Source organism: Psammomys obesus, unplaced genomic scaffold (genome assembly GCF_907164565.1).
Source record: "Psammomys obesus unplaced genomic scaffold, mPsaObe1.curated_primary_1811, whole genome shotgun sequence".
In the NCBI taxonomy this organism is placed as follows: domain Eukaryota; kingdom Metazoa; phylum Chordata; class Mammalia; order Rodentia; family Muridae; genus Psammomys; species Psammomys obesus.
This window is the reverse complement of record NW_026596064.1, coordinates 12,721,635-12,744,271: the sequence shown is the minus strand read 5'-3', so window position 1 is coordinate 12,744,271 and position 22,637 is coordinate 12,721,635. Positions and strand designations below refer to the sequence as shown.

The following is a 22,637-nucleotide window of genomic DNA, read 5'->3' as shown; positions in this document are numbered from 1 at the left end:
CACAAAAATCCACCTATTTCTGCCTCCCAAGTACTGGGCTTAGAGGCATACACTACCACGCCCTGCTGGGAACAATTTTTGAAGTACCTATTATTATTATTATTCTCATTGGTATCTGCTCTCTACTATTTATAGAATTTCATTGTTCTAAGAATTCACTGAAAGGACAGCCCTGAAATGTTCTCTTCTGTATATTGTACTTAAAACATGTTGTCTCTCATCTGGCCACCACATTGATTGGGACAAAATACCTTGATGGTGCTTTTAGAAACTTTCAAAGAACCAACTTAGACAAAAACAAAACCAAAAAACCACCCTTCGAATACATGGTGTATATTTTAAAATGCCTCCGTAGGTCTAGGAATGTGGCTCAGTAGTAGACCCTTAACACAGAGTGTACCCTGGATTTGATCCTCTGCATCTGCACCCTCCTCACACCCACCGAAGGCCTAGAGAACACATCACCAAAAAAGATTCTGGTACTCCTCTCCTGAACACTAATAACCTAGGCATCAGTGAGAATTTAAGAAGGCTGGAGTTAAGTGGTTAAAAGCATGTACCATTCTTTCAGAGAGCCTGGGCTTGTCCTCCAAGAGCCCCAGCATTCATTCATGTGCAAACACACACAAACGTAATTGAAAAATAATAAAAACAGGGGCTAAAGTGATAGCTCAGTAGTTAAGAGCACTTGTTGCTCTTGCAAAGGACCTGGGTTTGTTTCCTAGCACCCACACGGTAGCTCACAACCACTTGTAACTCCACTTTCAGGTGATCCAATGACCTCTTCTGATTTCTACAGGCATCAGGCCTATGTTTCACAGAATACACTAAGTAAATCAATCTCTTTTTAAAAATGTGAAATAATGAAAATAAATCCTTAAAAAAAGAATTAAACTATAGATAGAACAGCACTAGAAAAACATGGCAATGAAATACCTAGGGAAATGTATAACTTAGCACATATGTTGATTTAAAACCTTGAAACAGGATCTGAAGAGATGGCTCAGAGATTAAGAGTATTTGCTGCTCTTCCAGAGGACCCAGGCTCAGCTGCTCACGCTCACATGGCAGCTCACTGCTGTCTGTTCCAGCTTCAGCAAATCTAACACCCTCTTCTGGCCTCCACAGGTACCAGGCATGAATGTGGTGTACAGACATACATGTAGGCAAAATACTCATACACACAATAAATAAACAAACGAATGAATGAATGAATGTATATATACACAATAAACAAACCTTAAAACAAATTTCTCACATTTAAACAGTGAGCACAAAGTAGCACAATCAGACATTATTACAATGTTTACAAGTTAATTTTTCAAATCCTGAAATTACTGAGGAATTTTAAAAACATCACAGTAGTCACTGAGGAAAACAGTAAGATGCCAAAAAACAAAACAAAAAAAAAAAAAAAAAAAAAAAAAAACGGGGGTGGGGGATATTCCATAAAATACAAAACACAGAATGTCAAGACAATCGAAAAAGAGGAATTTAGTATGACCCAAAACTAAGGAAATGTATATTCCAACTACAGTGTGATACTTGTGGTGGGTACAAAAGTCCATGTCTGGCCTCCAGGCTCTCAAGTGTGTAGGCAGCACAGTCACACCCACTCTGTCGGGATATAACTTGCACAACTACTCCGAAATCAAGTAGATAGCCTTTGATTCCAAAACATATTTATATACGATAAATACATAGCATTGACTTAAAATGAAGTCGAAAAATACAACAACACAGCAATGCTCAACAAAACAATCATTAGTTAGAACATGTCAAAGTAATATATTACATAGCTAATAAAAATGCTTAAGACTCTACAGAGCTCAACGGTATACTGCTTGCCTAGCATGAGCAAGGTTATCTCTGTATTTGTGTGCATGTGTGTGCAATCCCTAGCACAAACAAAAAACTACTATTTTTAACTGTAAGTACAAAAATGGGTTAAACATAATTTACAAGTTGAAAAATCAAGAAATTACATTTTCACAAATCCACTAAATTATGAAGACAGAAAAGATAATTTGGCAGAGAATCAAAACTATAACTTGATTATTTCGTATAGTGAAATACCACAGGCACATGTTCTATATCTCTAAGACAGCAGCAAGGGGTTTGATTAACACTGAGGAATGAGGAGCAGGGAGCATTTTGTCTGCTGACACTTTAGCAGACTGCTCTTGCAAGCCAGTACTAGTTGCTCTCGCCCACTACATTACACAAGATAGATAACGATTATGGTTTTAAATAAAAACTACAGTAAGCAGCCATCAAAACAAATCTGCTACTGAATCAGCAAGGTAGTTCATGCCTTTAATCCTAGCAATGAAGAGGTAGGAAGATTCCAAGTTCAAGGCTAGCCTGGCCTACATCATGTCAAGATCCTGTCTCAAAGTTTTTAAAAGGGGGATTATATTATAATGTGATATTTAAGGGGGAACCGAAGCTGTAGCTCAGGATGCAAGCACTTGTCTAGGACACATAAAACCCTGGGTTCAATATCTAGCACTGTATGAAACTATACATGCAGGGACACTCCTGTGTAATCCTAGCTATAAGAAGTGGAGGCAGGAGAATCAGAAGCTCAGAGTCATCCTCGGCTACACATAAAAAGGGGAGAAGGAGTAGTTCTTCTACTACATTAGGTAAAACATGGGAGAAATAACTATGAAGATAAATTACCAATGGTACATACTAAAGAATACAAGACAATGCCCCTGCAAGAGAAAAACACAAAAGCAGGCTAGCTTCTACTAGCATTTATTAGTGTTCATTTAGCCTCCCCTTTCAGGCTCTTGATACAGCTGTGATAAAATAAGGTTTCTGCCCCCAGGGAGCGCACAGTCTATTAAAGGTGTGTCTGATAAACAATCAGTGTAATCTTTCAGGAAACATTAACACATATTAAAATATGAATAACAAGCAAGGTCCCTACATATCTTGTTAGTCTTTAAATACAAGGGAGATATGGAAAGACAGAAGTTCATTTTTGGAAGTTGGGGGGATACACCGGGAAGGAGAAGAAGGAGAAGGAGAGGGAGAGGGAGAGGGGGAGAGAGAGAGAGAGAGAGAGTGAGAGAGAGAGAGAGAGAGATTAAAAGCCATGGCCCACCATATCTACACTCAATGCATTTCTCCTCTACGGCCTCCTGCAGAAGCTGGTGTAGCACACTGGCTACTAAACCATGATAAGACGTCTACACCTGGATTAAGGTCCAAATATGTTTCTGCCCACAAGAAAAACCAACAGTTTAAAATGAAAAGGTTAGTGACCACACCTTAACACATTCTCTTACTTTTGCAGGAGAGCGTTGTTTCCGCTTCTTCTTTTTCTGTAAGTCTACTGGCTCTCTGACTTGCTTTTTGTCTCTCATCAGTTGCTCAGATACATCAGTAAAAGTAATTTCCTGCTTTACACTTATCTGTTTAAAAAAAACAAAGCTGATTTTAGAAATGCATGAAGTCCAATGTGCATTCTGAAGTACAACTTCTAACAAAATAACCTGGGGGTATTTCTTGGGGTACTAACATATTACCCACAGGACAGACATGATTAAGCTTGAGGATGGACTCTAAATAGGACTCACTCTATACTTCGTAAATTGTCTCAAGTTAGCCAAAAAGGTTCACTGGTTATTAACAACTCCTTCCATCTGTCCCTTCTCCCTACACATGGGATCTAAATCAAACCAACCAGGATAAACTCCAGTCTGCTGATGAGCAATGAAGAAAGAAAAAAAAAAAAAAATCAAACTACAGGATAGTTACTCAACAATGTCAGAGAAAACTGTTAAAAGACAAGGTGTGTGTGTGTGTATGTGTGTGTGTGTGTGTGTGTGTGTGTGTGTGTGTGTGTAGGAGGGTTATGCCAGAATTGAAATGGCATGGTAACATATGCCTGTACTTCCAGCACTTTGGGGACTAAAGAGGGAAATCATGGGGTTGAAGGCAGCCCAGACTACAAAGCAAAACCTTGTCTTAACATCAGTAACAAAAACAAAGTCACTTGTGTTAATCCTTCCCAGAGTAACCAAAGCCAGGAAGTGGGGGAAATGGATCTTACCCATGCATACCAGACACTAAATTCCTTCCGCTGGAGTTCACACTCACAGAGCTTGAAACAAGAGGTAGAACTTACTCCGTCTTCTTTAACTCTGCTCTACAAAGGCACTCCTACTTTCAAGCATAAAGATCCTGGCTCTGTTCACCTCTGTGCTTCTGTCATGAGGGTCTCTGCTCTCATATACTAGTTTATCACTGCGCTGGGCAATCTATATGGCTAGAGTAGCTGATACTCTAGTTCTCTCAACACTGAGAACATTCATACACAATGAAAGAATTGTAACAGGCACTTAGAAACTGTTTTTGCTAAAAAGCACTGACTCCTCATTTGGACTTCAAGGTAGCTTAGGATAAAAGCCTGGCTTTCTCTTGGTTTTATGTCTGTCTCCTTTACCTGAGGTACCTGCCTCCCTCTTCAACAGTGTCTATATAGTCTACCTCATCTCCTAAATGGCTGGTGGCATAGATAAATCACTGTCCTTACTACCCACTCTTCTTGAGCCACCTTGGATACCAAGGAAAGTGTATCCTCACAGGACAGAGTTCCCTGGAGCAGAAGTAATCCTGTCCTGATAACAACCCATCCCTGTAAGCAGGAGACTTCTTCAAGTTCAACTAGAGCTAAGACAATGGTGGAAGAACCATGCCATGACAGGGCTGCTTGATTTTAATTCTTTCTTGCCCCTTACACCAGTTTCTCTAAACCTAAACCTCATGTCAGTGCTCTAAAAACAAGGCTTAACTCACTGGACCTCTTTGTATGGTTCTCTTCCCGTGGCTCACAATGGATAAACCTCTCCTGCCTTCTGTTTTGTGAACCCCCCCCCCAAAAAAAATTGTATCTTATTCTTTTTTGCTGGGCCTACATAAATGTTTTCAGGGCGACTATAAGTACACATACACCAACTGAAAGTGCTAAAGAATTAATAGGCAGTTGAGAAACAATAACAGAGTATACGAAACTGAAGAACTCTGTTGCACTAGAGAGAAAATAAGAGATTAATGATGTCTTTCTTGTCCAGGGGATGGTAATAAGACCTAACAGCACACAGTGAGGTAAGTAGCATCACTTCATTGCCACAATTAAGGAACTAAATAATACTGAGGTTACAAGCCCAAGCAAGATTAGGTTCCAACATACAACACTGGTTTGTAGTTAGACATCAAGATGTCTAGTTGAAGAAAACACTACAAAATTCTAAAAACATCCTATCAAATGAAAATTAAAGCAAATAATGAAAATCAATGTTTTATGATCAACGTTTTCCCCTTTTCTATATCAACATTTTTATAGCCTAGTAGCCACTTTCTTCCTAGCCTTTTCAACAAATCATTACCAAGTGTATAATTATAAAGATGTGTAAGTTTTTACTCAAGACATAATGCTTACTCTACAATAATTAGGGAAACAGTCCAGGAGATGTGCAATGCTAACACTGCTATCCCATCTACAATCTCGGTCCCAGCACTGCTTGCCTGACATTAAGGCCCTCAGGTCACTAATGATACAGTCAAGTCTCATCTGCTTGAGGATCCTCATCGGCCCCCCTCCTCACCGCAACCTTTATATTTATCCTTAGAACGAATGCAAATATTCTGAAATTTTGCTATAAAAATCTGAAAATCATCTAAGTAAACACAAGGTGCTAATGCCTGAAGTGTTCTGGCAAGAAAACAGTGCTTCTAAGTACCTAAGAGGCCATTCAAACACTTGGTCCCAAAAGAGTTGCTTTTTCCCTAGGGAAGGGGATCACCAAAGCCCACCAGCCCGGGGAGGAACTTGTCTCCTGGGAAAGGATTTCACATAATTTCAACAAATGATCAGGCCACCTCACGACAGACTAAAGCCCAGACAAGGGTGAATAAGGCCAGGCAGAAGGACATCTTGACCAGGACTGCATACTTAATGCAGTTACGCTCCTGTTCTCTGTTTAAATCTCATGTCAGAACCCTAACGATGGACAAAAAAGTCACTGGCCCTCTCTGGAATTCTTTGCAGTGTGCGGACAGACTGACTTCCTCTCTGTGCTTTTTACTGTTGCTTCTGTTGGCTGGTACTCTGTTAACAAGAACTGAACCTTGTTTGTTAGGGCCACTAAGGCTCAGGCTTGTGCCCCAAAACAACAGTTAGCATGACTACACTTTCTAAAGACTACAAAAGATATGGTACCAAAGATTACATTAAGACCATCTTACAGGCTCAACTGCAAGACAGATGGCTGTTAGGGATTCGTAAGTACCATGCTTAACCTCTATGAGCCAGGGAGGGTTTTCAAAGAGAATGACAAAATAAAGAAATGGAAGCCATCATGAATTCCTGAAATCTGAGAAGCCATAGTTCAACAAGCAGATGATTCCTTCACTAATAACTCTAGTAGAGCACAGCATAAAAGGGTTATCTAAGTGCCAGTTGTTTGGACAGAGGCACAGAACAGTAACTCTCCACCTCAGTGGGGAGGTTCACTGAAACACAGCCACACACTCAGGGCTAGTGCACAGAAAGTGGTAAGAGACAGAAGGCAGCTGTGGATTGCTCCGATCTCACAGGGGATCCAAAAGGCAATTCTAGCTTTTTTTTTTTTTCCCCAGTTTATAAATTGAGGGGGGGACACACATGAAAATATAACTTGCAGCAAAAAGAGGAACTTGCAGGGCATGGTGGTCTTCAATCCCAGCTTTGGGGAAGCAGAGGCAGGCAGTTCCAAGACAGCCAAGACTAAACAGATCATGTCTCAAAAACCAAAACGGGGGGACAAAAGCAACAGGAACTCTAATAGAGAGTTAAGTTCTGCAAGCAGCAGCTATTCACAAACTAAAGTTTTTAGGGGCAAACATTTTTTTTTTAAATGCAGTTTTACTAACATATACATGCAAAGTGACCATATTATACTATCACTTTCAAATATGAGGCACATTTAGAACATAAAAACAGCACTAGCCCAGGCAGAGAGTAACTTAGTTCTAGAATGGTCCCAAATGTTTGCTACTCAAAATGGAATAAAGTGGTCTCCTTTCCATATAACTTCTACTGTGCTTAAGCCTCAAGTACACAGTCCATCTCGGACTCAAACTACGATCAGCTAACCCCTCCTCACTGTAACCTTTTATGGATAAGTTTTTACAAAAAAGATGGGGGAGGAGCAGAGAGAGGGTTCAGTATGGCAAAGTCACTGCTGAACAAGCCTGGAGACGCTGGTTCAATCCCTGGAACCCACAGAAAGATGCAGGAGAGAACCTATCCCACAAAGCTGCCCTCTGAGCTCTGTATGAACACCATGGCATTTGTGTCTACATACACCTGTAATATACACAGAGAGATAATTTTTCAAAGATGCTGGGAAATTCAACAAAGAGAAAAAAGTGTGAGAGGTAAAGAATACACATTACAGACACCATAAGAGAATTTCAAGGGTCGCTGGTCCAAGTAAGACTGTAACAGTAATCTATAAAAACAAGAAAACTTTGTAAATGTGACAAAGAGATATTCACTAAGTCATCCTATCCAGTCCCTTCCTTCAGAGGTTTCTCTTCTCCTCCCCTTCCCCCCCCCTTTTTTGTTTTGTTTTGTTTTTCTGAGACAGGGTTTCTCTGTGTACCTCTGGTTATCCTGGAACTCATTCTGTAGACCAGGCTAGACCTGAACCCAGAAATCCACCTTCCTCTGCCTCCCAAGTGCTGGGATAAAAGGTGTGCGGTACCACTGCCTGCCAGAGAGGTTTTCATTTTCTAATAAGCTTATACATGGTGTCTCATGTACTCCAGGGTGACCTCAATATTAAATTAATTTATATATTTATTCTCTTTACATCCCAATCACAGGGCCCCTCTCCTCCCTGTCATACCCTCCCTCTTCCCCAGACCTCAACAGTTTTAAAGTTAAATATTATTTTATTTTTGTGACCTTGGTGTTTGTGTGCATGTGTGGGTGCCTGGTGAGACTAGAAGAAGATGCCTCAGGAGCTCAAGCTATAGGCGGAGGCTCTGAGCCACCCAATGTAATGTAGGTAGTGGGAGCTGAATGCCAGCTGTCTACAAGAGCAACAGGGGCTCTTAACTGCTGAGCCATCGCTCCAGCTCCAATAACCTTGATTTTTTTATCCTCCTACCCCTGCCTTCCGCAGGCTTGTGTCACCACGTCTGGTCTATGTGGTGCTGGAGACAGAATACGGGCACTCCACATGCTAGGAAGCAGTCTATCAACTAGGCTAACTCCTTAGCCTAAGAATGTTTATTGAGCAGAAAATTACTTTCATGGTGTTGATTTTCGCAAAATTTAAGCTAGTATTAATAACAGTGGGTGTCAATAAATGGTTAAACATCTGAAAAGACTAAGTTGCCAGATTTTTGAAAACCATAATAGAATCTTAAAAAAAAAGAATATCAGTCTGCAAAACACATCAACTTTTTGTTGTTGTGTTTGTTTTGTTTTGTTTATTTCAAGACAGGGTTTCTCTGTGTAGCCCTGGCTGTCCTGGAACTCATTCTGTAAACCAAGCTGGCCTCAAACTCAGAGATCCGCCTGCCTCTGCCTCCCAAATGCTAAGATTAAAACATTGTGTAACTACCACCAAGCTAAAATAGATCACATTAATAATAATAATAATAATAATAAGTAAAAATCCTAGGTATTACCTGTCATTTAATTTTAAGCAGCCACCCAGTCACCTCACAGCACCCTCATAGCTACCTGAGAACATGAACTTCAATGCAGCTTCTATCTAGAAATAACAGCATGACTCCCAAACCCATTAACTAAACCCAAATATTTCACCACCTAAAATTCTACACCCACTGCTCTTACCCTAGTTCTAAGTCCCCAAAGAATGCATGGTGATGCACCGCCCACTCCTTGCTCTCCCGTGTGCTTCCGTTTATTCTTGCATGTTTGAACATTAGGAGCCCTAATAGATTTTTAAAGCCCTTCCCTTAATTCTCAAGCCTGGACTCTAAATCAAGGTCAGTGTCTAGAATGGCTTTCTTATCTTTAAAGATTCCATGTATACATAAAACATTTTTTTGTTGTAATTTCCTATATCTTGTACCCATCTGCTAGCTACTAAGTGCCTTTTTAGTACTAAATTCAGTAAAGCTAAAAGAATAAAACAAACACTTGCTGAGCTCTTCTGTGTTCCCGTATCACTCTAGATGGAAAGACCACACTCTAAATATGAGGTCTCCCTTTCCCGGGTCTTTAAATGTACGAGTAGCATAGTTCTGATTCACAACAAAAAACTAATACTTCAGGACAACACATGCCATTCTCTAAATAAATGAATGAACAGAGAGAAAAAAACAACAGCAAAGGGAGAATCAGAAAATGACAACTTGACAGTTTCATGGATGAAACGAGAGGGTTAGTTAGGTTTACAAGTCGGGCATTATATATTCCGGCATTATATATTCCTTCTCGTTTTTACTTCTAAACTTGCCTCCCTCCCCAGCTCTTTCCCCAGCCCCAATATTAATAACGTAACACACCCCATGCTGTAAAACTTCAAAACTAGGACTAGGACCAAGACTGCCAGTGCACTGAGGAACTCACTCAGGTAGTGCCTGTCTGCACAGGCCTACACACATCTGTGCCTCTCAGTGTTGACACAGGAGGAAGGGCCCACAAGGCCCCACCCTTACCTGAGGATTTACAGGTAGTCACTGATTGCTGGGGAAGAGAAGATTCGTTTTTTTCAGTGGTACAGGCACCGGTTAGCCGCCCTTTACCTGTGCTGTGTAAACAACTCAAACTAAACTAACAGGCTCTCCAAGCACCAACACACTCACACTCAAAGGGGGAAAAAAGAACAGCTGATAGGAATATACAAGAAACTCCTGATGCTTCTCATTACTTTAGTCATCTCCGCAGCTGTCCATTAGAGCATAGCCATTTCCTATCCAAAAAATAAAATCAAACAATATTACAAAAAGAGGACTTGGCCAATCCTAAGGTACCAATAAACATATCTGCCATTAATCACCATCACACACTGCAGGTGTGTGGCTTCTTGAACATACAGAGGGTTATTAACTCCTACAAAAGCCCCATTTATAAATCTTGCTTCCTAAAGTTAGTATCTTTCCTTTCATTTAAAATTCTCCTTCCGGGGTTGGAGAGATGGCTCGGTTAAGAGTACTGCCCACTCTCTTCCACAGAGCCAGGGTTCAATTCCCAGCATCCACATGGCAGCTCACACCTGTCTGAAACTCTAGTTCAGGGTGGGGGAGGAGGTGTCCCAATCCCTCTCTGGCTTATGTAGGCACAAGGACACAGTGGTGCTCAGACATGCATGCAGGCAAAACATCCATATGTACATTAAAATAAAATTAATAGATTATCCCCCCAACTTCCCTGCCTTTCAACACACTGTCTACTACCAGGGCTGGCAAGGCAGTTCAGCAGTTGGCATGCTGTTGCACAACCTGAGTTTGCTCCTAGAATCCACAGAAGGACAAAAGGAGAGAGAACTGATGCCACAAGTTTCCTCTGACATACATGTACATATATATTGCCATGTGCTGATTCTCTTTTACTTTTCTTCTCTAGCCTGCGAGAATATTTGTTACCTTCTCAGGACTGTATGTGAACACAGATATGCATTTAAAATTCTTCTGCTACATCATATATAAAGACATTACTTTTCAAATACAACTATAAAAACTAAATTCACTGGAATTTTCTGTGATTAATTTTCTGTGGTTAAATTCTAATTTAACCAATATACATCCAAAGCCTAAAGAAACCCATACTGAAGAAAAAAAAAATTACAATATCTAATAACATTACAATACTATTTATTATAAAAACTATAAAATCTAATACTAAAACTATAGTTATTATATACAGTTATTAGCAATATCACATTTGACTACCATAAGTGACAGAGAAACATTCTTGGTGAAGGTTAAGTGATAAATAGAAATAAATATGAAAGTATGTTTTAAAACTTTATGCAAATACACAAATACATTTGGGGCAAACTTTGCCCAAACATACAAATACCTACACAGGAAAACAACAACAAAAAGAATACTGAAATTCTATCAAAGAAACATTAATAATGATTATTCGACGGTAGTGAGTTACAGCCATTTTTGTGTTCTTTAGGTTTAAAACATTCAGTATTTCCTCATTACTTTATTATCCTAAAATGGCATCAGGTCCTCAAATGTTACATGGAAAGACTTCTGAGGAATTGCTCCACATGGCTGTAATCCTCATACCTGGGAAATGGAGGCAAGAGAAGCAAAGCTTCAAGGTCAACCTCAGTACACAGTAAGTTTGACACCAGTCTACCTGATACCCTGGACACAACAAAAGAGCAAGTAAGTAAGAGAGATGGGGAGGAGAGGAGAGGGAGGCAAGGAGATGAAAGGTACAGAAGAAGACAGAGACACCCAGACAGTGAGAGAGACATAAACGAAGAAAACAGCCTTCTGGCAGACATTGTCTTACATTACAACACCCAAACTGCTACCAATGGGAAACTGACAGGAAATCTCTCTGGGTTAGTTTTCAAAACTAAATAACAATCAGAAAAAAAGTATTTTTCATTCTTACATCACCTACAAAAAGTTCAACTCACACAATAATACACAAAGTGCCACAGAACATGACAATTCCCAGACTTGACGAATCACCAGTAAAAGGAAGACTAAAATCACATTTCATTACACTCACAACTAAAATGGCTACAGTTAAAAATCTAGTACATGACAAGACCAGATTCCAAGGACACAGAACAATTTTTATAAATTACTAAACCAATCACAACTTCTCGAAAAAGCAGGGTACTTGCCAAGCTACAAACTGTACACTGAGGAAAATAGGCAAAAGCCATGAGGACAAATATGCACAAAAAGGCACATCCCAACAATGCTCGCAGTTGGGGAGAAGAAAGACGGACTGGGGACGGAAACCAGCCCCTTTGCTGGCAGGCACACAATCCACACTGAGCACGCCCACAGCCCACTCCAGAAACAGTCTGCAGTGTTAGAATAACCAGGTTCAGGAATGAGAACAACCTACTAAATGCATGAGATGGCTGAATTTCATACACAACCAACAAAACCAGAGTACACAGTATGCTTGGTTCTATTTATGTCAAACCCAAACTCAAGCAGGCTAACAGATAAAGAGAATCAGGGTACCAGGAAGTGGGTGAGGGGCAGGGGTCTGTCTCAGGGTCCTAATGATTTCCTTGATGTACACACATGGGAGTTACTTAGGACTAAATTTATGAAACTTAAATTTATGAATTTAACAATTTACCCAACTTTCTTTATAAATGTTCTGACCTAATAAATACATATACATGTACAGAAAGTTTAAGTATGCTGGACTGATATAGGCACAGGCATTCCTTTTATTATTATTTCACTCAAACAACCTTAACAATAACATGTGAAGTAAACAACAGCATACCATTTAACTGGCTATTAAAATAAAGCCGTTTTATATATGCAACGGCATGAGAATACATACAAAAATCATTAAAGAAACAATTTAAATTGTTATGATGAAATTATCATTTACATAACATAATAGCTCTAAAGCATACTATATAAAAGTAAATATATATATATATATATTTATTTTTTACAAACTAAGATTTTCTATGATATTAGATTAGAAGTCTAGGATACAGATTAGTAGTCTCTTTGGAATCAGAACTGGCAAATGATAGAAGCAAGGAGTCCCCACCCATCCATCCGGGCCCACTAGAGTGTGTGTGCGTGCGCATGTGTGTGTGTTTCTGGAGACCGAACCCTGGCCAGGACCCTGCACATCCTGGGGAAGCAATCTGTCATTGAGCTATATAGAAGATTAGAGAACTTTCACCTTTTGTGTGTTGTTACTCTCGTCACAGCAGTTTAACTTTTGCCATAACTATGTGGTCCTATTTTAATAAACTCCATGCACAATAAACACCTCTGACACAGCTGAGCTGAGCCTCCAGCCCTGAGCTAAGTGAAGTCTAACTTGTAAATTCTCATAACACCACCTAGAAAGACCTCTCCTATTACTAATTTGCATCCACCTATGTATGAGGTAAAAGGGGTGAGTGGGGTCAGATTACTTTAAGACCAGAGGAACAGTAAAAAAGGAGACTGCTAGGTATGTTGACTGAAACAGTCAACTACAAACTGAGAGTTCCTAATCTAGACTACAAAACATTCCAAATTCCAAAATCTTCATCACGAGTACTGACAAGCTGCCTCAAGTGGAACCTTGTGATCTTGACTTCATGTATCAGGCAGTACTCAAAATGGACAGTAAAAGTACTGCATAAAATTATCACCAGGCTTTGTGTAACACGTATATAAAACAAAAATCACTATCCTGTTTTAACATGGGTCCCATCACCAAAATCTGATTATTCATATGCAAGTATTCCACAATCGATAAGAAAAAGCCAAAATCTAAAATGCATCTGGACACAAGCATTACAGATAAAGCACCTCAACCTGCAGAAGTGTTGCTCTAACTCACCCACTTACAAACTGAAAGAAGGTGGCCTTTCTGTGAGTGTGAGGACAGCCTTGGTATATAGTGAGTTCTGGGCCAGCTAAGACTACATTGCATAACCCTGTTTCAATATATAAGTAAATTAATAAAAAGAATTGAAACCAGTAATTGTAAGCAATAGCATAATTCTCATCAAAGACTATCAAGGTTCAGTTTTCAGCCTGTATTTTCTCTGCTCAGAAACTGACTCCTATCAAGTAAGGCTTCTTAAAGCTTGTGACTAAAATATTATGAAAAACCTGGAGCTGACAAATTGTTATTATCTAATCTACTTATCTACTTAACATGAGTTTAATTCTAAAAATTATATCCAGACCATGTTGAAGTAATATTTAAATGTAAAAAAACAAAACAAAACAAACAAACATATTGCCAGGCAAGGTGGTGCAACACCTTTAATCCCAGCACTTGGGAGGCAGAGGCAGGTGGATTTCTGTAAGATCAAGGCCAGCCTGGTCTACAAAGCAAGTTCCAGGACAGCCAAGGCTACACAGAGAAACCCTGTCTCGAAAAGCCAAAACCAAAACAAACAAACAGAAAAAAAAAGAACATTTCCTCTTGAAGCATAGCCCTAAAATCAAAAATCAACAGCCTACAAATATAACAAATTATTACTGAATCCCCTAAATAAATCTGAAAAAGATACTCAATTGTAACTAAGAGACTATAACTTGCAAATGAGTCTGAAAAAACACATAAAATATAATTATATTTGCCTATGTCATCTTCTTTAATTATAGGATTTCAGAAATCTTTAAAGTTGAAAAGCAAAAAGAAGTCCTACTCAATGGTCAAATACATTTTGAGTTTCCAGACCCACCAGAAAACTTACTCAATCAAACAAAACACATTAAAGTATAGCTGTAACTCTAGCCTATAGCATAGATATTTATAATTTAAGAATGTCACAGAGGGGGCTGGAGAGATGGCTCAGCGGTTAAGAGCACTAGTCATCTAGAGGACCCAGGTTCAATTCCCAGCACTGACAAGGCAGCTCACAATTGTCTGCAACTCCTGTTTCAGGGGATCCGACACCCTCACACACACATACATGCAGTTAAAACACCAATGTACATAAAACAAACAAAAAACAAAAAACAAACAAACAAAGGGTGTCACACAAAGCCACTGAGAAGCTTCAGTAGGTAAAGGTGCCTGTCTCCAAGCCTGGTGACTGGAATTTGCTCCCACAACATGGTGGAGGGTAAAAACCAACTCCCACAAGTTGTCTTTTTGACTTTCACATTAAAAAAAAAAAAAAAAAAAGCCACATAAATACTGAAGTAAACCTTTCAGGAGTTGTATGTTCCTAAAATATTTTCTATATACCACTGTATGCCAAGAATATAAATTTTTAGATGGCTCCCAAGTTATAAAATATTTTCACTCAAGTGATACAGTCCAACAGTTTAGCACAAGACAAAATATACTGTTGTCAGTTATAATCTGCTCCAGTTTGAACACACAAACCACAGACCTTTCCACTTGACATGCTTGTCATCGACTAGGAAAGACAAAGAGCATCCAAGTTTATGAGTTCTTAGCTCCTCTTTGATGAACTTGGTAAGAATGAGAAGATAGATGACATCTTTTCCTCATATTCTGAGATGAGCTGCAGAGCTTCAAACAAGGCGCTGTCTAGCGAGACGGGCAGTGATGGAGCAGCCTGGATGGATACCGTCCTGCTCAGACACTATGCAGCTGATAGGCATCTGCAGTGTGCCCAGTGAGGGTAAAGAGTTCCCATTTTCCTTTACCATATTTTAACATAATTTAAATGTAACATATCAGAGAACAAAAGTCTGACGAGTAAACTATGTATTAAAAAGTTGGCCTCTGTTGATTCAGAGTAGAAAAATCAAAATAAATCCTGAGCACTGAGTTGCCACAAATAAGAACTTTTAACTGTAACTTTCAATACAAACTAGAGAGAATTTACTAAGGGTACAGAACCTAAAATCATTCACAATATGAGACAAGTGTTAATTCAAAACTGACATGAGGTAATATGAAAAGGAGTTCTTTGTAATTACCAAGTGACTGAGCAAATGAAGAAAACCATTACCATTTTCAATATTGTTTTAAAATTCACATTCTAGAAAAAATGTTAAGAACAGCCTGTTACTCCTAAGTCTATACACATTGAGAAAAAGGATCATACTGTTCTAGGTGAAACACCGTTTTCAATGAAAAACAATGCATACTTAAAATCCCAAGCCTTACTCCTTGCCACCAGTGGCAATATAAGACTAAGAAGGGGGAAAAAAAATCCCTCATGACTTTACGTCCATTATAAAACAATGTTACATAAATCTCCAATTCTGACCATCTGTTTAATGACATGACCAATTTTTCAAATTCACTTATCACTGTCTTTGAGGAACAACAACTCAGTTTGGAAACCATACAAATGGAGCATCAAGCAGACATTTAAAAGAATAAAGAGCTGAGAAACGTTCAACTGTGCTGATAAGGAGGAAAAACCCCTCACAAGCCTGTAAGTGATATGCCTATGAAGACACAGACAGGAAAGCAAAATGTTAGGAGTGATCAAGGCGACAGCTATGAACATGGAAGGACGGTCACTGTGGAGATAGCAGAACCTATGTTCATACAACACCCAGTACTAGTGTGTACTGCTGCCCACAGCAGCTTTCTTTGTACTAGCTAAAACTTGCGAAAGACAACCACAGTGTCTTTTCAATAACAGACTGTTCACCTGTGACCTACCTAGAAAAATGGACTACAGGTATCTCTGATTCACTTATATGTCAAGTGAGAAAGTCAATCTCAAAAGGTCATATATTGTTGATTTCACTAATAAAAACATCCTCAAAGTGACCAAATTACAGAGTGGAAACCATATTTGAGGTAGACAGAGGGTTAGGAATGGGGCAGGGATTGTCTCTTTTCTCTTCTGCTCTTCCCTGTCACCTATCCAAGAGCCTCTCAAGCTGTAAGCTGGGTATAGCATGGGAAGCCCACCCAACACAAGATGGCAAGGCTGGACTCAGGAGTGTAGGTCAAGGGTAGTGTTTGCCAAACAGGCTTGAGGTCATGAATGCACTTGCTAGCAAGCAAATAAATTTCTTAAAAGATGTCAGATATAGGCAGGGTAAAAAGGCTCTCCACAAAGAAGGGAAGCTCTGGCAAGCACTGGTTGCAAACATATGGAACAGGCAGAGACACCAAGAACTTCCAGGCAACTGTCAGCGTAATAGAAAAAGCAACTGCTTTTCTTTAGCCTTGTAATCAACTCAACTGGTACTTTAAACGATGCTATTTGCTACAGCATCCAAACAAAATGTGTCTAATTAAACAACACTGAAAACTATAGACAATGCTGGGGAAAATTAAAGAAAAACCTAAAAAACTGTAGAGGTATACCATGTGATGAATTAGAAGCCACAACTGTTTAAGTGTTGATTATAATAAAAGCAATACCTAGAATCAATGTGATCCAAATAAGAACCTAGCTGGTTCTAAACTAACACTGACTATGTACACGAAATATAAGGATATAAACTGTCCTAAAAGTCTTGCCAAAAACAAAACTGGAGGCATTACTCTATCTGATTTCAAACTTTATCATGGAGGACAGAGTTGAAACATAACTCTGACTTAAAGATGGATACTAAGTCATCAAACAGAAAACAAAACTCACGAGAGGCATACAAAAAATGAACAAGAGAAGTGCAGTGAATACATTTAATAGTAGCTTCATTTCTAATAATTAAAATAAGAAAATACACACAAAGAAGACAGTGAATGTTTGGATATTAAAACAGAATATTAATCAACAAGAAAAACCAATGAAATACTAATACTCAATCAAGAGAAATAAATTAATAATATGCCTCACAAACGCATCCAGACATGACAGCTATATTTTATTCCATTACATGAAATTTCCAAGAAAGACAACAATAAACTATGATGAAAAACAAATCCTAACAATTCTGGAGGTAAGTGACTAGGAAGAATTACAGAGCAGCTTTCTAGAATAATGAAACTGTTTTACATTCTGATGGATTGTGTATTACATAAACATATGCAGCTGCCTGAACTGAAGATATAAGCTTTTCAGTTTAACTCTTTCCTCAATTAAAACAACTGCATCTTCATTCAAAAACCTGAGTTGCCTCCTACAGCCCAAGTATTAAGAATACAAAACGTAAAGGTAAGACCTAGAAAGTAAGCCTTAAACATAATAAGAACTGTCTTACAAGCAAAGAAATGCAAAGTAAGTTGACCATAATAAAAATCAAAGAGAAAGCTTTCAAAAGCTGAGATGTCAACAAGACTATTGCAGGCATAAATACAGCATATACAAAAGAAACAAGAAATGCCATTGTGGACCTGGTGAATTAATATAGTCCAATATGCTTAAAATGAAATATGAGGAGAGTGTGGTAACCTGCTGTGAAAGAAGACTGACACAACTACTATTTTCATCCATGCAAGTAAGTGCATATTAGCTGTCCAGCAATGAGGACCTAATGACATCATTTTATTAAAGGAGTAAGAAGTTCTCATTTGAAAAAGATCGTTACAGAAACTAAGAAACAGAGACAGTTCAGGCTACACCCTGTCCAATGAGAGTTACTACAGTCTGCAGACTACTGGGTACAAGTAACAGTAGAATGTCTACACTTCTCAAGTGTCTCAGGCACACTACAATCTGGTCATAAAGCACACCTTCACACAGCAATCAAACAGTATCTACTCTGACAATAGAGTTAAAACTAGAAATCAAGGAACAGCAAAAACCAAAAGCTAGAAAATATCCTTCTATCAAATACCCAGAAATTAAACCATGCGCTTCCAAATAATACATAGTTCAAAGAAATGAAAGCTGTAAGGAAAGAGAATGTAATTAAAACTCAACTAGTGATACAATTAAAACACCGTTTAGAGAGAAACTTACAGTACTGGATACAGGTCAGACTAGAAGGCCTGAAATCAATAACCTAATTAAACTCAACACAAACATATGGAAAGAATAGGACCAGTGAGATGGCTCTGCCAGTAAAAGCACCTGCTACTGTACTGATGACCTGAGCTGAATCCCCAGGCCCACAGAATGAAAGAGAGAATGAATTCCTCCAAGTTGCCTTATAGTTATCTTTTTCAGCTACAAAGTTCAAGGCCAGCTTGGGCTACATCACACACACACACACACACACACACACACACACACACACACACATATATGCCCTATCACAGCAGAAATCAATGAACTGAAAATATAAATCAGGGGCAGGGGAGATGGTTCAGTGGTTTAGAGTTCAACTCCCAGCACCCACATCAGATGACTCACAATCACCTATAACTCCTGTGGATCAGATTCCCTCTTCTGGTCTCCGAACCACCCACGCTCACATACACATACCTCACCCACACACACACACACACGCATGTACACATAATCAAAAATAAAATAAACCTTTAAGAAAAAGGAAATCTTCTGAGACTGATACTCCAACCAAGGACCATGCATGGATATAACCTAGAACCCCTGCACAGATGTAGTCCATGGCAGCTCAGTATCCAAGTGAGTTCCCTAGGAAGTAGAACAGGGGCTGTCTCCGACATGAACTCAGTAGTTGGCTCTTTGATCACCTTCCCCTGAGTGGGGAGCAGCCTTACCAGGCCACAGAGGACGACAATGCAGCCAGACCTGATAGGCTAGGATCAGAGAGAAGGGGTGGAGGACCTCCCCTATCAGTGGACTTGGGGAGGGGCATGGGAGGAGGTAGGGAAGGGAAGGTGGGATTGGGAGGGCCTGAGGGAGGGGGCTACAGCTGGGATACAAAGTGAATAAACTGTAATTTATGAAAAAATAAATAATTTTAAAAAAGAAAAAGGAAATCAACAGAAAAAAACAACAAAACAGTTTTCTTAAGATATCAATAAAATCAGTAAGTCACTTTGGGAGGGAGGTAACAGACACAGCAGTACTCAACAGATAAAGTGTCAGTTTTATACGACAGGGAAGCTCTAGAGAGACCTGCTGTACAACACTGCAAATACAGTTTAACACTACTCAACTATAAACTTGAGAATGGCAAAGGTGGTAACTAAGCAACAAAACATGAGCCTATAGCCAGGCTAAGAAAAAAAGAAACTATTAACATCAAACATTAAAGCAACTCCAGGTGCATTTAAAGAATAATAATAAAAACAAAAACAACTGCAAAAGGCTTTGTGTCTGAATTTGGAAAATTTTGATGGAAATGACCAGTTTCTTGCAACATGCTGCCAAGACTCATAATAGAAGAAACAGATGATCTGAATAGGCCCACATCTATAAAAGAAAAACTGCCAAAGACTTTCTAAGTCTTCCAAAATAAAGGGCACTAGATCCTGGGGAATTCTAGCAAGTGTCTAAGGGGAAATTTATCAAATGTATCAATTCTCTCCTATCTTTTCCAAAAGACAGGAACAAAGACTAGTTCCTAACTCATTCTGAGGCAAGCAATAAAAAATACCACAACTAAACAATGATATTACAGGCAAAGAAAATGACAGACCACTCTTTCTCCTAAGTAAAAAAATCAAAGTATTATCAAATCAAATCTAACAATGCATGTAAGAATTCTACTGGGCTTTACTAAAGGCATGGAAAGCTGGCTCATCTCTCAGGCACCAATTCACGTACTCGTTAGAAGCAGGTCTCTGCAACCGGGCTGGTACAAGTTGGTGCACATATGCATAACTGCAAACGGTTATCCAGTTACTCACACTAGGTTTCAACACCTGCATTACAGCAGAACATAGACAGAGCTGCTGCCTTCTAGAATCCACAACCTTATAAGAGAGATAGACCCTGAACAAGTCACTACAGTCTACTTAAGAGTTCAACCTGGAGTCCCTAGTGCAGGATGGTGATGAAGACGCACTCACTATCTACGCTGAAAAACAGCGATGAGTTATGGCTAGAGTAAATATTCAGGGAGGATAGACGATGGTTCTCAAGCAAAGAAAAAGTGCTGCATTGTAAGTAAAGAAGGGAAAAACCTCACCTAGTACCAGTGGTAGAAGAGCTAAGATTTAGAATATGGTTCTGGTTTTACTCATCACTGAGTGAAAACGAAGTAGACAATTAGGCGTGGTGTCAGCAAGCCTATAAACACCAGTAATAGGGGAGGTAGAAAGCTGAAGCAAAAGGATTATCAAGGAGTTTAAGGCTAGCCTGGGCTACATAATAAGGATACAGGACAGCCAGGGCTATTTTAACAAGATTCTTTGTTGAAACAAACAAAATATAAATAAATATAAAGGCGGGAAGAAAGACATGAATTCAGTCTCTTACTCTCTCCAGCAGTAAGGAGGTAGAGGCAGGAGGATGTCAGAAAATTTAAGGATGGCCTGGTCCACACAGCAAATGTTAGGCCAATCTGGGCTACATAATGACAGCCTGCCACAAACAAACAAACATCAACCAAAAACAAACAAAAAGACAGAAAGAACACCTTGGGTGCTGAACCCTAATGTCAAGGACAGGGACAAAGATAGAAACCAACCAAATGTGTGCAAAGACACAATGGGGTATCCGGAAAAACGAAAGAAATAAGCAGCAGTGCATTCTTAGCACACACGAAGCCTTAGGGACAATCTGAACACACAGTAAAAAGCAGGAACGAGAGAAACACCACCGTGGTGTGCTCTTTTCTCTAAATACGGTTAAGATTCAGGCTCCATGCTCTCTAAGAACCCAGATGCTGGGCAGGCAGCAGTGATCCCCACACTCAGGAAGCAGAGGCAGCCAGATCTGTGAGCTCAACATCACCCTAGTCTACACAGTGAGTTCCAGGACAGCCAGGGAAACCCTGTCTCAAAAAAATCAAAAACAAACCAAATGCTAAACACAGTGTCTTTAAAAAAAAAAAAAAAAGCACTTAAAATCCAGTGCACACATGACCTTGACCACAAAATAAATGTTAGAAGGTAGATTTCTAAAATGAGACACAAAAACTTAATTCTGCCTTTCAAAGGTGGTAGCTGTTCACAGCTCACTCCGTCCATTAGAAGTGGTGAGCCTTTAAACTGCGACTTCTCTGGGGCGTGCAGGATTACCTATCATTCCTACTTAGCTCCCCTCTTACAGAGTTAGTACTTACAGGGACATTAAGTGCGTACTGCAGCCCTTGAGGAAGCCGCTCGTGAGTCTCCATCTGTTCTTCGTCATTCTTCACTGTCTCCTCGTGCACCATGAGTTCATCGTGTGATATCATGTCCTGTTGTCTCATTTCAGTCTCTTGTAAAACTTCATCTGCAGCTAGGATCTCCTGGTGAGGCAAACTTCGATCTTGCAGTACCGACTCCTGCAGCTCTCCAGACACGGCGGACTGGCCAGACACTCCACCCATTACAACCATTGCCCTGGAAGACTGCATTTCGTCTATGCCGCCACATTTAAGAAACAATCCTTCCAGTTTGTCGTCAATGTTCATGCTTAAGTATAACTGCCTAGAAAGATCAAGTGTGGCAACAAAGCATAACAAATTAGTTCATATGTCTAACTTGGTAGTTTTTTATTTCAAATTATAAAAGGTATATTCAAATAGAAAATTTTATCCATCTAATTCATGTAAAAATACCAAGACTGACTTCCAGAAGCTAAATAAGTAAAACAAGTTTTCATTTTGAAATTAAGGCATAATCTTAATCTATTTCATTACTAAAAATGAACTTTACACAAAACAGATTAGAGGAAGTATTTGTAGCTTCAGTTCAAAAACTTTCAGATTTCAATATATTATAGTGTTGCAAAATTTCAAACAATGAACTCAGTAAAACATAACCTAACAGAGAACCCTATACCAGGCAAACCACTAATGCAAACAAGGGTGCCCATAAATCCTAGGAAAGGCAGTGCTGCCGCTGGCTTAGTACAGCGCTTGGTTACACGAAAAGTCCTCGGCAGGAGTCCCAGCACCGCCTAAAATGGGCATGGTGCACATATGTGCCTAACAAGCCAGCCCAGTACCGCAGAGGCAGGAAGCTGCAAGCTGAAGAAGACTAGATTACACCGAATGAACATAACGTA

At 39.4% G+C, this 22,637-nt stretch overlaps 1 protein-coding gene across 3 annotated transcripts in view; it reads right to left on the bottom strand.

The window, feature by feature from the left end:
• Positions 1 to 22,637, bottom strand: part of Znf148 (zinc finger protein 148) — a 112,111-nt gene that overhangs the window by 35,356 nt on the left and 54,118 nt on the right. For all 3 annotated transcript variants that reach the window (XM_055624955.1, XM_055624954.1, XM_055624956.1), the window contains 2 exons: positions 21,709 to 22,057; positions 3,300 to 3,425 (listed from right to left, as the gene is read on the bottom strand). In XM_055624955.1, coding sequence (XP_055480930.1) covers positions 3,300 to 3,425; positions 21,709 to 22,041 — 459 coding nt within the window. In that variant the 5' untranslated portion in view covers positions 22,042 to 22,057. The remainder of the gene's footprint in view (positions 1 to 3,299; positions 3,426 to 21,708; positions 22,058 to 22,637) is intronic.